Raw genomic sequence first — 14,781 nt, forward strand, 5'->3', positions numbered from 1 at the left:
TAGGACTAGGACTGTTACCTCTCGGGCAGCAGGGGCACGGGCACGCCCCCCAGGTAGTAGGAAACGGCTTTCTCCAGGGAGTTCTCCTGCTCCACCATGAAGATGGTCTGTCGCTCCAGCCGCACTAAGATGCGCTGCTTGAAACCCAGGGTGAGGAGGAAAATCTGGATCTGGAGTCGAAGAGGAATACGATAAATAAACTCCTGCACCCTCGGGGTGAGGGTTTATCCCCAGTGGAGCAGCACATGAGAATGAGAATCAGCCCCTCAGTGCCAGGACAGCATCCCAGAGCCTGCAGGACTTGGTCTGTCCTGCTCTGAGCATCTATGTACCAGGAGCCCCGTCCACGCTATGGGAGAACCAGTGCCTATAAGTGCCACGCTTACGCTTTGGGTTTCCATAGCGAAGCGCTGGCCAGCAAGGGGGGGGTGAGTCCCTCGGAGAGAGACAGCCCCAGGAGGGAATCTCCGGCAAGCAGAGCCCCCAGATGCCGGCTAAGGGGATGGATTATCACAGTCAGCCTGTGCTGCATTACTCGGCTGCTTTGCACTGCTGCAGCCTTTCCTGCAACAAGGCTGCAAATGGAGGCAGTGCCTGCACCGAGACAGACAGTGCCTTGGGCTTCCCCTAGCCCGAGCTTGGGATGGTGACAGTCGCTTCACCGTGTTTACCCCTTCTGGAGCCTGTGATTACATCCCTCGACCTCACACAAAGACGCTGGACGAGCAGCCCACGCAAGCCCTTTGCCAGCGCTCCCCTGCCTTGGGAGAAGAGCAAGTGGCAGGCTCTCCGGTGAGTGGACACCGCGGAACTGAGCAGGTTCCCTCCAAACGGCCAGGTGTGGTGCCAGTTAGATCAGGCCAGGCATCTCCTGCTGCTGCCAGGCCCCCCACTTCTAGATCCCAAGCAGAGATCGCTCGTCTAGGAGCCCAGGGAAACACCGCCTCTGGGGTGGAGCGTCTCCTGCTCTGCATTACCGCTTTGTTCGTGGTGCTGCTGACGCTGAGAGACGTGGGGTCACTGTTGGGTGCTGCCATCTCAAGGACTTCCTTGAAGTCATAGTAAAGCACCAGCTTTCCGTCCTGAACAGCCAGGCACAGGAACTGGCCCTGTGGGGAGGGTAAAACAAGCCCAACTCAGCCTCCTGGTGTACTGAGGTGACAGTTCCCCGCCCCTGCACGGGATTGCAGTGTTTGGAACCAGAGCACCATCATCACTAGTGTATGCGAACCCCCCAGAGATGAACAAAGGACAAATTTGGGAGGGGGACCTGCCTGATGCTCCAAGAAGAAGAGAATCCCGTTGTAAGAGACCACACGAATTTCCTGTTCAAAGCGCTTGGTCGAGCCGATCTGGCTCTCAAATTTAATTTCTGCGTAGCCGGTACCATCAAAGTAGGAGCCATCTGTCAGCCAGGGATCTCCCGTGGATTTGGACCTGAGCAAGGCAAGAGAAAGAAAAAGAGTTACAGACTTTTAGGGGTGGGGAAGAGCTTTCAACAAAAATCTGCGATGGTCAAACGCAGTCTAAGGTTTAACTGCAAGTCACCCCCTCCCTGGTGACTATCTCGGCCCCCTTCTAAGCTCTGGAGGGACAGGAGACGTTCCCGTCATGCTGAAGGCAGTGTACTGAATTCTCGTACCTTGCACAGGGCTTGTCAGCAGCTGTGTCCAGGTGGAAGGTGCGCTGGAAGTTGTATAGACTCACCACCTCCTCGTTCAGCGTATCCATCTCGATGCAGCCCCGGTAGCTGGGGTAGCGCAGCGTCACTGGAGGCTGAAGAAGAAGGTCACTGTCTACGGCTATACTTCTTTAGGGTTAGTTTAATCTAGCAGGGCAGATCCTGCCTTCCTGAGCGTGCAGCTCTCACTTTAACGTAGGGGAAATAAACAGCCAACGGGCAAAGAAAGCAAATGCCTCCGAACAATGCTAGGTATTAAATGGAATGAGCTTATAACAAATGCCGAGATTCACCAGAGAGCTCAACAACCCCTTATCTCTAATGTTATCTAGAAAAGATGGAAACACCTGGGACATGTGTTAAGGGTGAAGCCAGAGCATCTGCCATGGGCAGTTGGAGGAACATATACAAGGGGCTGACCCAAAGAATCCCCCCATCCCCATCCAACAGTATTTAGAGAAGGAAATCTTATGGGACTTCCCAACAGAGGACAGGTACAGAGCGGCTCAGGACAGAATGGTACAGCAGGGCCACCTTTGTGCACTAAGTGCCGCCTGATGGATTCAGAACAGCTTGTTCATTTATTTGATAGCATGAGCGCGGCCCCCTGCGGTTTGTGCCGCTGACACGGGGTGGGGAGGGAGCCAGAGCTGTATCTGACCCAGGCATACCCACAGAAACAAGCTACACCCCAGGCCTGTGCAGGCGGGGAGCCAGGGGGAGGAACAGAGGGAAAAGGCTTTTTGTGGTATCGCAAAGCCTGGTCCAGGGGAGACATGAATGTGCCCACAGTGTAAATGGAGTCAACTGAGGATCTGGCCCAAAGAATCCAGGAACCCAGTCTCTGCCCGCTCCGCTGCGTTAACCCATCTCACCGTGAAGCCGGCGGGGTAGCCTCCCACATAGAAGACCACGTTGTGTGGCTCGAGGTTGAGCAGCCCCTGATCTCCTTTGGCTACGCTGTCTCCTTTCGTCTCGTGCAAGGTTTGCTTCTCCACGATCACAGACATGTGTCCATATTGCAGGATCCTGCCCCCCCAGATCACACAGTCAGTACAAGGGGAGGAGAGAGCCAGGCAGACGGGGAATCCCTCTCCACACCCAAACCTCCCCCTCAGCTCTATCCGACTGCATGAGACTGCAGTGCACTTAAACTGGAGCATCTCAGAGTAGTCAGCAAATCACAGCAGCTTCACTGGGCTTTAAAGCCTGTAGCCACGAGGTGAAATGCTCATCTGTGGGGAGGCAGGCTCCAGTCGTGGAGCTAGGCACAAGCGTTGCCTCTTTGCCCAGGAAGGCCTGTCTCTGCTCTCCCTTCCCCAGCCCCTGCAGGAGCTGATTAGAGCTAAGCACTCCCTTGGGCATTTGGGGGTGGGGGGGAGGAGGAAAGATATATTTTGGTTCTTTCGGGTGAGATTTTTACCCTGAAGTCCTGGCCACCTTTCAAAGACCCATGGCACTGCTAGGACGTGTATGTAATAGTGCCCCCTGCAGGCTTGCACTGGACTGGGACCCTGCCCTTTGATTAAATCCTGACTCCACATTACGTGCTACATGCCAACGTTGCTTGTGTGTCAATTGGATGCAGGGTCATTCTTCCCTTCCCGCACGCTGTTAATCAGCTGCTGCATTTCGCCCTGGATATGGCTGCGTTTTGGTGATGGGAGCCCTGTGATATCCTTTACTCATCTCACCAGGGAGAGGAGAAGTTTAAGTAATGTGTGACTGTAAGGGTGAAAGATGCTGTGACCCAAGAACCTCCTAATGCCGCTGGCAAAGGGGCACAGAGAGGATGCAGAGAGGTTACAGGTATCTGCTGAGTCTAGCTCATAGATTCTAGTTCACCGAAGAGGGCCATGGGAGATCTCTAATAAAAGCTTATATAATACTGATCCTCGTATCTGCTGTGAGAGAAATGTGTGGATGATACTTAAGGAGTTGTGTATATGTACTGTGACAGGCGGTCACCAACCAGAGGTGAAAAACTGGTGTCCCGTCAGACCAGAGATGTTTATCCATCTATTCGTTGAAATGTAAACAGAATATTGCCTCATTCCCAATCCCCAGCCTGAGCTAACTGCAGATGAAAGACAGAGATTTAACAGGAAGAGAAGAACAGCACGGGGGAAAAGACCCTTATCTGGGGGTGCCCTTCCAAGGTTTACTGGATTGTAACTGGGGGACAAGGAGAACACCCTCTTATCCTGCACCTAGGAAGTAAACAGACAGTGCATTTACATTTATTAAAATGGGACCACAACCAGCCTTGGCTGGAAACGCAGCAAAAGGCTTTGGGTGAGATGAAGACTGGTTTAGACAGGAGGTTAACCTGTTAAGTTAAATTTAGTCTCTAGAAAGCACGTGTTGATTTTGTTTTATATGTAACACTTCTGTTTCCATTATCCTTCTTCACGGGAATATTAGACTCTCTGTTCTGTGTTAATAAACGTATTCTTGTTTTCACTACAAATGTATCTCAGTGCTGTGGGGCTGTACATGGCTGATCCCGAGCTGAACCATACAAGCTGGTGTGTACGCTGCTCAGTGGTACTTCTGAGAGCGTTCAGTGGAGAAGGGACTGGACTACAGGGAAACACTTCAAAGGGGCTCAGGGACTGGGGTGCACCTCCTGTTAACCTGGAAGTAAAATAAAGGCTGGCATAGCTAGAAGATTGTTTGCATGGCCAACAGACAGGCGGTGTCAGGGGGTTGGCACCCAGTTAAGAACTAGGAAGTGTCCCTCTTCCTGGAGCCCGGGATGGGGGAGAGGGTAACAAGGTGATTCACTCCCAGAACTGTCACCGATGCGAATGCAAATTACTCTCTCTCGCCCTCTCACTTCCACTATGCAAAGTCTCCCTCTGCTGCTTTAGTTTCTTCTCTAGCTCAGCCAGCTACGCGAGTGGCTTGTGTGAATTTTGTACCTGTTGATGCTGACTGCAGCAAACTGCTCTCCAATCTCTTCGTCAATTGTTAGATAGGTCGGTTCTTCGTCCCCAAGTTTATAGATCCACTGCACCTTGCGGTCTTTGAGCACGATGCCCATGTAGTCTCCAGTGGCCTGAATGCACAGAGCAAACAATCCAAAGGGTTTGCAGCGGACAGGTCCAAAAAGGGGAAATCATTGAGGGAGTTTAAAGTAATGCTCTCAAGGCAAGGCGGCTCTCAGAATTTTTACGGCTGAGTGCACAGTCTTCCAGGAGGTTATTGGAGGCCTAGCTCCAACCAAAGGACACAATATACAAACCAGATACGCTCATCCCTCAAAAAACAAACGCTCCAGTGCGTGCAGAGCCCAGCACCTGCGCGTCAGAGGGATGCCCCATTGCAAGGGCTAGGATCAAAGCAACGTGGTGTTCACGTCGCAGTGGGAATGTGCGTGGGCTGGAGGCTCACAGTTACCTTCACACACAGCCCAGTGGCTCTCCTGTAAATGAGCAGCATCTAGCCCTGGGGGCGGCATGGCCCATGCATTTGCTGTCTCCTACCACACTCTCCCAGGGCCCCTGTGAGGGGATGACAGCAGCCCCCAGGTTCCGCCCGGAGGAAGATTTTGTCCCCTCTCCTCTCGGGTTGAATTCAATAATGTTTGGCAGCAATAGTGGACACCCTGCTCCCACTCTCAGTGCCTGAAACCTTTACAAGCAGTAGGGAGAAGCTGGGTGAATGGAAACAGCTGGCTTAGATATTCACTGGCTGAATGCAGCACATAAGACCTTCCTGATACGAGACTTTCCCACCCCATCCAGAGCTCTGCACTGACATCCATCTCACACTTGTTCCCCTTCTGGATCACCCAGCCCAAGCTCTGCCTGCTGCACGGTTCCCTCTCCTGCTCCTGTGCTTGGATGGGCAGCTCTTACCTCTTTATTGCCCAGGTACAATACGAACTGTCCCGCGTCGGCCCCGTCCTGACGCCGCTGCCTGGGTTTGGGCTCCGGGTTCTGGATGTAGAACTTGAGGGAGGTGTAGGCCGACAAATCCTGTAGGTCACTGGGAGTCCGGACCTGGACGCCCGAGGTGCCGTTGAACTTCAGTGGTACCTTCACCTAGAGGGGGAGAAATCGAAGCCAAGCTGACGGAAGCAGCCCAGGCAGAGTCGCATTTAGCGTGTGTCTGCGCTGTCATGAAAACCCTGCGGCACCGAGTCTCAGAGCCCAGGTCAGCTGACTTGGGCTTGTGGGCCTCAGGGTGCGGGGCTACAAATGTCAGTGGAGATGCTCAGGTTCAGGAGAGAGCCTGAGCGCTGGGACCCTTCCTCCTTGCGGGGGTCTCAGAAGCTGGGCTCCAGCCCGAGCCCAAACATCTACACTGTGATTTTACAGCTCCCCCAGCCCAAGCCCTGTGAGCCCGGGCCAGGCACGGGGCTCTTCTTGTAGACCGACCCTTAGGCGCAGAGGGGAGGTGATTTTTTGGTTCACTTGCAGAACAGATCCAGAAAAAAAAATTCACTTTGAGTCGACTTGAAACTAAAAATTGTTGAGTTTTTGGGTAAACCAAAAAGTTGAAAAAAACCCCCAAACCCTGCATTTAGATGAGAACCAAACTTTAAAAAAAAAAATCTCAAATGATTTTTAAATAAAATTGATGCAAATGTCAGATAAAAAACGTGAAAGGTTTTCTTTCAAAACTGTCAAAATGAAACATTTTGATTTGGGGGGTGGGAGGGGGGAATTGTTTTTTGTTTGTTTCTCTTTGACCAAGAACTAGGTCAGTGAATTTGACACAAGTTTGCAAAATGTTTCAGTTGACCTCAATCTGCATTGTTTGCCCCCCCCCAAAAAAGCTTTGCCTGAAATCTTTTGCCCAGCTGTACTTAAAGCCGAGATTTAACCACGACAAAGTACTTTTATGGAGGCTCTGAAAGGGAGATCCATAAAGACCATGTGGAGCCTGCTGCAGATTTGGAGGGGCCAGGGGAGACCACAATGTGTACGATCAAGACTGACTTCTCTACCCCCTCAAATGGATCCCCCAATATCTGGACTTCAGAGCAATCCCTGCTCACCCCACATTGCCACAGCCTTGAAAATCCGTTTTTAAAACTGCCCTACATGATGCAAAATGTAGCCTCACTGGCCAGTCAAAAGGGGAATAAAGTTTCCGCATGCATTGCCTTCATACAAAATCAGTGAACCTGCTTTGGCCAAACAAGATCCAAACCAAACTCAGGGGCTCCCATGAAGCCTTGCGGAGAGCAGTCTAAGGGAGGTTTGCTTGGTGTCTGCCTGTGCTAATTAGGGCCCTCAGGGGTTCACCTTTCGACCCGTCGCACACCAGCACTCTCACATATACAGCCCTCTCCCCCACGCCCCTACCTTGCTAGCAGCATTTCTGGCCTGCGTGATCAGCTGGCGGATTCGCAGGATGTTCTCGGACACAGTGGAGTTCTTATTCCTCCTGTTCTCCAGGCCACTCAACTTCTCCAGCAGCAGCGGAATGGTGCTTTCCAGGTTCGACACTGGAGGGCGTGATTCGGGGAGGCAAAGGGCAACAGGGGATAATGATCAGCGGGGTGGAAAGGGATCCTACACTCAGCTATCGGGGGCGCAAGCCAAAGAAATGGACACAGCGCAGCTGTCACAGGGAGCGAAGCAGTGGCTGACGTGCACACCTCTCTTGCAGGACTTGCTGGCAGCATTAACAAAAGTGACTTTTAAAAATACAGCCGTAAAGTGCATCCAACACATTGTAAGAACATCCACAACCCGCCCCAGTGGATGACCTGGACTTTGCGAAGAGAGAGGAAATCAGAGGGGGACACACAACAGCCTCCCTACTTGTCAGCAGGGAACAACAGAGACAGAGCAGCACTGAGCTACCACAGTGAAGTGCTTCATGACGACAGCAGCGTCCTGGCCTTTATCCCCAGCCTGGGGATACCAGGGCTAACCCCCATCTTTCCATACCAGACTTCTTGGCGTCTTGAACTGCCTGGTTTAAGTCTTCATTTTTAAGGCCTCCATACTGGTCTTTCCACTCATCCAGGTTCTTCTTCATGTTTCTCAATGTATCTTCCACCCTGGCAACCGTGTCGTTGGCTGCTGCAGCTGCTGCCTTGGCACTCTGAATAACTGCCGTGGTGTTATCTTTGAGAGGAAAGGAGACAAGTCTCAAACTCAGCAAAGAGCAGGAGGGAGGGCAGAGCTCCTAGCTTCTGACTGGAGTCAGCACCATGCTTCTGCATCAGCTTAGCAATGATGGGACCTGACCTTATGCAATAACAGACGTACATGAGTTGGTGGCTCATACACACACTCAGCTCCTCAATTTCAAAAGCATTACAAGCCCACCAATGAAAACGGGCCTCTGCCAAAATTCCCCCCTCCCCCCCCCAGGAGGTAGAGGCAGTTTAGACCTTCAGCCCAGAAAATGAAGCAAGATGTAACCAATGTATAGGGTCAGGTATACGCCCGCAAGGTCCCTGGATGGGCAAACCACTGGGTACCTCCCGTGACCATAGACTGCCCTGCGTGTTAGAAGGGACTACAGCTACGCTTTTCTCCTGTGATGTGCAGAACTCTTGTCTAGAAGAAACTGGCTACAGACAAACCTTGGTCCTTGTCCAGCATGTTCTGTACAGATCGCAGCTGGTTCAGGAGCTGCTCCTTCTTCTCTCGGAGATCGGTCAGTTTGTCCTTGGCTGCCTGCAGCGTCCCTTTAATAGCTGGAAATAGACGTATATAACACGTGAGGTGTTTGTTCATCTATCGCTCCTCCAAAGCACATCACACACCATCACTTCCACCCAAAACCAACACACGCGCGCACACACACACACACACACACACACACACACACACACACACACACACACAGCTTTCTATTTTTCCCACGCAGAAGAATTTCCCTGGAACACTTGTGTCCACTGCTGGCCCCTCTCTTACCCCCATCGAGTTTCCTCTGCTCCCTTTTCACGGCTTGCTCCAGGGCACTGCTGTTCTTCTTCAGCTCTTTAGATAGGGCACCAAGATCTCCCGATACAACACTCTACAAACACACAGGACACCTCTTCACTAACTGTCTGGAATCTGGCACCAAGTGGTTCAGCACCTGAGCCCTAGGATTGGAAGAGGACTTCAAGTCCCCATTCCCCAGTCTCAGCAAAGGCTAAATGCTAGGCAAATAGCCAATGTTGGTCAGAAAGCATCTACACCACCTTCAGGCAAATGTTTTGCTGGGCAGGGGTGTGTGTTTGTGTGTATGCGTGGGGAGGGGTAACAGAGAGGAGAATTTGAGGTACCAGATGCCAAAGTCATTTAGTCACATCACTTAATGTCTCACTGCTTCAGTTTCCCCATGTGGGGAGGTGGAGATACGAACAGGTGTCTCACTGCAGTGAGGGCAGGCTGAGCCCATATGAGACCTCAGATGGAAGGGTGACAGCAGTGTCGGGTATCAGCATGAAGAGCTGCAGCGTGGCCAGGGGAGCAAAGGGCACCGGGCCGGCTCATTGGAGCCAGGATTTTGCAAGGGTGGGTGTGGGCCTGAAGGGAAATTGCATACTGTCAAAGCTTCACCGGCTGCCTCGTCAGCGTCTTTGGCTGCCCTCTCTGCGTTCTTCACAGCCTCGATGATGCTGGCATATGCGTTGGAGGCATTGATCGCTCGCTGGATGAACCCATCCTGGTTTGCACCCTGGATGCTGCTGCATTTGAAGACAAATAAAGAAAGACCATTGTCAGAAGCGCAGTGGAGCATCAGGGGCCAGACCCAAGCACTGGCAACACATGTCACTGTCCTGGGCTCCCCACTTTAAGACCCCCCCCCCAATATGTGGGGTTTTCACTCACAGCCTGAACAAATGGCTTCCCCATACTGGTCTCCAAATTTGCCGCTCTTTCCCACCCACCCCCCGCCCCCGGGTCCGGAGATCTGCAGTGCCCAGTCCATTTTGAACCCAGCACCCAGCTCTGAGAGAGAAGCCCTTCCACAATCCGTGGCAGGAAACCGACTGTGAAGTAGGAAGTGGTGGGGTGGGAGTGAGGGAGGATCACTCCCCTGCATACTGCTGTGCAGAGTGGAGGAGATGGACAACCAATGAAACAGCACACATAATGAATGACAATTAACATTCGGACACAGATTGGGTCTAAGATGTCAGCTGATCACATCCTGAAGACTCAAATTCGCCCAATTAACAGGTGGCACCACCATGCCCTGCGCCCTTTGGAAACGGGTACCAGCCCTGTTCTCACCCACATGCTTTCTCCATCACAGGCTTGTTTGCTACCACAGGGATGTTGCTGAGTGCTGGGCTACAGGTAATACATCAATTCTTACATGTAAACATTATCCCAAGACGAATAGCAAAGCAGGGACTTCGGCAATCTTCAGACCCCTCCGAGTGCCCCGGAGAGGCCCCTCGACCACACACCACCACTTGTTTACACAAGCAGCCCGAGTCCCCCTAGCAAACGTGCTGGGGAGCAGGGCGCTGAGCCAAGTCAGTGGAGTTACCCCACGGCTGGCTCAGCGTCCTTGGTCCAGGCAGGAATAAGAAGTGGAGCAGACCACGAGAGAGCCGGGCCCACACAGGCCGGGGTGAAGCTGGGGCAGCCAGGGACGTTACCTGGAAAGGTTCCGAGCGAGTTCATCCAGGAACCTAGCGTGCTCCTCAGCTTCTTCGACGATGGGGATCTTACTGCTGGCGGGAGAAAACTTCTTCACCCGCTCTGTCAGGGGGTACTTGGCTCCGTCCAGCCGGGCGGCTAGCTTCTCGTACTCCTGCAGGAGGACACGCCCACAAGGGGCATTCACCAACCTTGCCAGCTCCTCACTTCGGCAGCTGGACACACACCCAGGAGGGGAGAGAGACATTCCGGGGGGGCTGGCAGGTGACCAGCACATGGCTGATTTTCCATTGCCAGCACCATGCCCTTCACCCACACCACCATTCTTTCTCCACCCTTCCCCATGGCTAGTGCCAACTCCACCAACACCCTTCCCCACCCCCACTGCCTTGTCCCTCTTGCTACCAGCATCATACGCCAACCCATCTGACACACCTCGACCACCGGACAACCCTGAGCTTTTTCATCACTCACCTCCTTTGCATTCTCTATTATCTGTAGAAGATCTGAGACCTGGACCAGGGAGTCCTCAGCCATCTGCAAAGTGTCCTGCACCACCCCATACTGCTTCTGCAGCTCCTTACTCTTTCGCTTGAGACAGATGGATAGTGTTAGTTAGGAGCCACAAGATCAAGCAACAGGCACAAGACCTAGATTATACCAGACATTCCTTAGCCACTGACGAAACCATGCACGTTCACCCAATGGTGTCAGTTCCCTTGCATGCCTATATGCAAATAAACCCCTCGTTGTACCTGGATCTCCTCAAGGTTGTTCCGATTCAGGCTGTTCAAGTCCTCTGTCTGCCTGGTTTTGTTCACAGCCTCATTGAGAGCATCTCGGAGATCCATCAGCTCTGAGCTATATTGAGCCAGTAAGTCTTTGATGCTCTTCACCAGGTCTTGGTTGGATTCCAACTTGCTGTACAGCTCGCTCCTCACGCGATGGAGCACTGATGACAGAAACACAAGGAGATTGCCTTGAAACTCTTGTTTCCCCAACGTTTAAGAGTTCTTTCTGAGTACACAGTGGAAACTGCACGAAAGGCTCAGGGCCCGATTCTGGTCTCAAAGCACAGATTTTACGACTAGAAGGGGACCATTATCACCATCTCCTCTGACCACACAAGCCAAAGAACCTCACCCAGTAATTTTTGCATGAAGCACATAATTTCTGGTTGAGTTACAGCAAATCTTTAAAAAAGACAAAGACATCCCCTCTTGATTTAAAGCTGCCAAGTGATGGAGAATCCACCACATTCCTGGGTAAGTGGTTCCAATGGTTAATTACCATCCCTGTTAAAAATCTGCACTTCCTTTGGATACATCTAGTTCCAGCTTCCAGCCATCAGATCTCATTGTGCTGTTTTCTGCTAGATTAAAGATCCATTTGCTATCTGAAATCTCTTCCCACAGTTACACTCGTGCATGTCTGGAGTAACTCCAGTGATGCCAGTGGAGAGAAGAATTTGGCTCCGAGGTTCTTGCAACAGAGTATTGTTTGATTAGAGCAGTGCATTGCAATGGAGATTCCCTGGGGAATCACAGACTCCAGGTCTCTCTGAGCAAGGAACGACAGACACACTTCTGTTGTCACCATTTGGGACAATTTACTCAACCACTGAACACAAGACATACGAGCGTGTATAGGTGCATGTGAGAAAAAAATATATATATAAAACACTAACTACATTTTTAAGTGTTGTCATACGGAACCATTAAGTTAATGAAATTCAAATGCAATTAAAGAAACCTGAAGCCTTCTGATAGTACATGAACTTGCTTGTACAGAGGAGCTAAATTCTGTTGGGACTGAAGTGAAAAATCACTGGCACTTATTAGCACCTTTGCAATTTGCAGAAGAGACTAAAATGGGACTATCCATTACTGTCCCCTCATTGCTGGACTGCTGAGGAGGTCAGGACTGGAAACTCCCAGCCTGTAGAAGCTAGATGGGAATACTCAGTTCAATAGTGTAACTCTCCAAATGTTGGTGACCACAACGGGATAACAGCAATGGGATGCCCCATAAACAATGTTTGCAGCAATGCCCTCAAGATGGGACAGTTTGGGAAAAGAGCCCAGGAGCACTAGACACAGCCTCGCCTTGGCATTTCCCATCCCCTGTGCCTGCTGAGCTAGGCTTACATTTCTGAGCCTTCTCGTGTTCATGTTCCGCCACGCCTTTCTGGCTGAGGAAATCCCGTTCCTTCATCTCCTTCAGCATCCTTTGCACCTCGGCCATCTTTTGCCAGAACTCCTCAGAGGAGGCCGTGCTGAGGTCTGCAGTCCCCAGCTTGTCCATCTGGTGCACCAAATCTGCAGGGAAAGCCATGCCCCATGGTTATCCACCAATTGAGCATGTGGTCCTCCCTCAGCACTCCGAAAAGCTCCCACTCAGATAAAACAGCACCTGGTTTTTGTTGGAGTCCTGATGCCCAATGATAGATGGAGTGACTTGCTTCAAGTCATGAAGTGAGGGAATGACCCAGCTGGAATTCAGACCCAAGTTTCTAGATCCTTTGCTGTAACCACTAGACTGGACTATTTCCCAAAGAATCCATCTTAGACTCATAGAAGATCAGGGTTGGAAGGGACCTCAGGAGGTCATCTAATCCAACCCCCTACTCAAAGCAGGACCAATCCCCTAAATGGCCTCCTCAAGGATTGAACTCACAACCCTGGGTTTAGCAGGCCAATGCTCAAACCACTGAGCTATCCCTCCCCCCTTGTAGTTCGCCTTCTCCTCTAGCTTTACTGGGGCAGATTTCAGCCAGTGCAGGCAAGGAAGATTCCATGTTGCTCAATCACTCTTGGGAAAAGCACTGCAGATGGCCTCTATTTCTCACATTTTAAGTGTAAATATAACATGCTTCACCAAAGACGGCATTTAGCCAAACAGCTGAGATTCATTGGCCACAGAATTCTCTGCAACAACCCCCCACCTTGCTTAAACTGTCTACAGGAATCTCCACAGATACTATCAAAGGTAACACTGCGCCCTGAGCAACTTGAAACAGCGGCAGTGTGGGATCTGGGGCAGGGGAAAATCAACCCGGCAGTTACACTTACACTTGGTCACTTACCCGCAATGCTATCCAGGATGCCTTGGATACTAATCGGCAGGTGCTCTGCTCTCTGATGGGTCTCTTTTGTCTGCCCCTGCAGATCCTTTGCTTTTCTGTGAGTCATTGTTGCCTACAAAACAAATCACTGGTTTAGCTGAAGCATTCAGGGAGATACAACATGAGCCGTAATGCAAGGTTGGCAGCTTTTGGGTCCACAGAGCTGAAAGCGTCAGCTCTTCGGCAAGGATTTGCACGGGTACTGTACTCTGCTACGGTTTATCTCCATGTGTGCACAGAAGTGAGTGAGAAATTGTGTTCATGATGAAATGGGTGCTGAAAAAAACCCTCAGGTCCATTGCGGACAAAAATCTTTCCTGCTCATAACACCATTACACATTCTGACTTGTGCCAACACAGCCTGCATATTGATCGGGAGAATGCAGAAGACGCACAAGCTTTGAGGTTCTGAAAGAGTTTGCAAGTGGATGTACAAAAATGCACTCAGGTCATGTAATTACACACATACGGAAACACTGGCCATTTGCACAGGTAGTTACCCAATGGGTATAAATCATTTGCACGTGCAAGTGCACACACATTTTATGCACCCGTTTAAAAATCAGCCCAAATCTTGTGTCGACTATAGGTGCTTTGGGGCAGGGACTGTCTTAAATCAACAGGGGATGCCTTTCCCCTCCGAAGAGTAGGGTTTAAATACGACAGAAGAATGAAATGGTGGTTGCGGGGGCTGGATATTTGCCCATATCTAAAAGCCTCTTTCGGCTCTGAGCAAGGAACCTGCCTGGATGAGCAGGGGTGTTGAAGAACAGGGTTCAGGTTCACTGGCAGAGTGCACGGTGGGCGACCCCCGGACTGGGTTAGCAGGGGGTGCTGCAGGAGTCAAGTGTCCAGCAGCTGCTCAAACGAGGCCTGGCCCTAACCAGCTCCTCTCATGGGCACCTAACACTCATTGTTATGAAAAGGAACAAGGGAAGGCCGGTCTGTGCCTGCAGTGTTCTCAGCAGGGGGAGGAGGACTGAGAAACACCCTGCCTTGTGCTGCAGTGCATTCAAATCCTGAGTGAGGTCCGCATTCTCGTCTGCCAGCTCGTCTGCCTTTTGCTTGACCCTGTTCATGGATCTCTGATATTCGCGCAGGTGGTTCTGAAAGAGAGAGGTGGGGGTGGAAATCAGGCAATCGGACCAGAGCCCCATGCAGAGACTAAGCCAGCGGGGAGAACACGTTAAGCCCTCCACATACAGTGACGTTTTTCATAGAGCTGTTCAGACCATGCAGTCGGGCCCAAGCGATGGAGCTGGCGTTCAGGTTGATCAACTGGTTCCTGATGCTGGGGAAAGAGGCCTCGATCTTCTGGAGGTCGTCCAGCAGAAGCAGCACGCAGCTGTCACAGACTGCCAAGAGAAAGGGGTGGTGAGTAAACGGCTCTAATGCACCCACGT

At 51.4% G+C, this 14,781-nt stretch overlaps 1 protein-coding gene across 1 annotated transcript in view; it reads right to left on the reverse strand.

Annotated features, from left to right (window-relative positions):
* LAMA5 (laminin subunit alpha 5) overlaps window positions 1-14,781 on the reverse strand; it is a 167,844-nt gene that overhangs the window by 11,918 nt on the left and 141,145 nt on the right. The window contains 19 exon segments of the mRNA XM_008178587.4: window positions 19-170; window positions 978-1,109; window positions 1,275-1,437; window positions 1,643-1,776; window positions 2,557-2,710; window positions 4,606-4,742; window positions 5,545-5,730; window positions 7,000-7,142; window positions 7,591-7,770; window positions 8,235-8,348; window positions 8,569-8,671; window positions 9,188-9,329; window positions 10,254-10,408; window positions 10,729-10,845; window positions 11,010-11,206; window positions 12,402-12,572; window positions 13,340-13,451; window positions 14,374-14,484; window positions 14,582-14,733. Coding sequence (XP_008176809.3) covers window positions 19-170; window positions 978-1,109; window positions 1,275-1,437; window positions 1,643-1,776; window positions 2,557-2,710; window positions 4,606-4,742; window positions 5,545-5,730; window positions 7,000-7,142; window positions 7,591-7,770; window positions 8,235-8,348; window positions 8,569-8,671; window positions 9,188-9,329; window positions 10,254-10,408; window positions 10,729-10,845; window positions 11,010-11,206; window positions 12,402-12,572; window positions 13,340-13,451; window positions 14,374-14,484; window positions 14,582-14,733 — 2,755 coding nt within the window.

Source organism: Chrysemys picta, chromosome 13 (genome assembly GCF_011386835.1).
Source record: "Chrysemys picta bellii isolate R12L10 chromosome 13, ASM1138683v2, whole genome shotgun sequence".
Lineage (NCBI taxonomy): Eukaryota > Metazoa > Chordata > Testudines > Emydidae > Chrysemys > Chrysemys picta.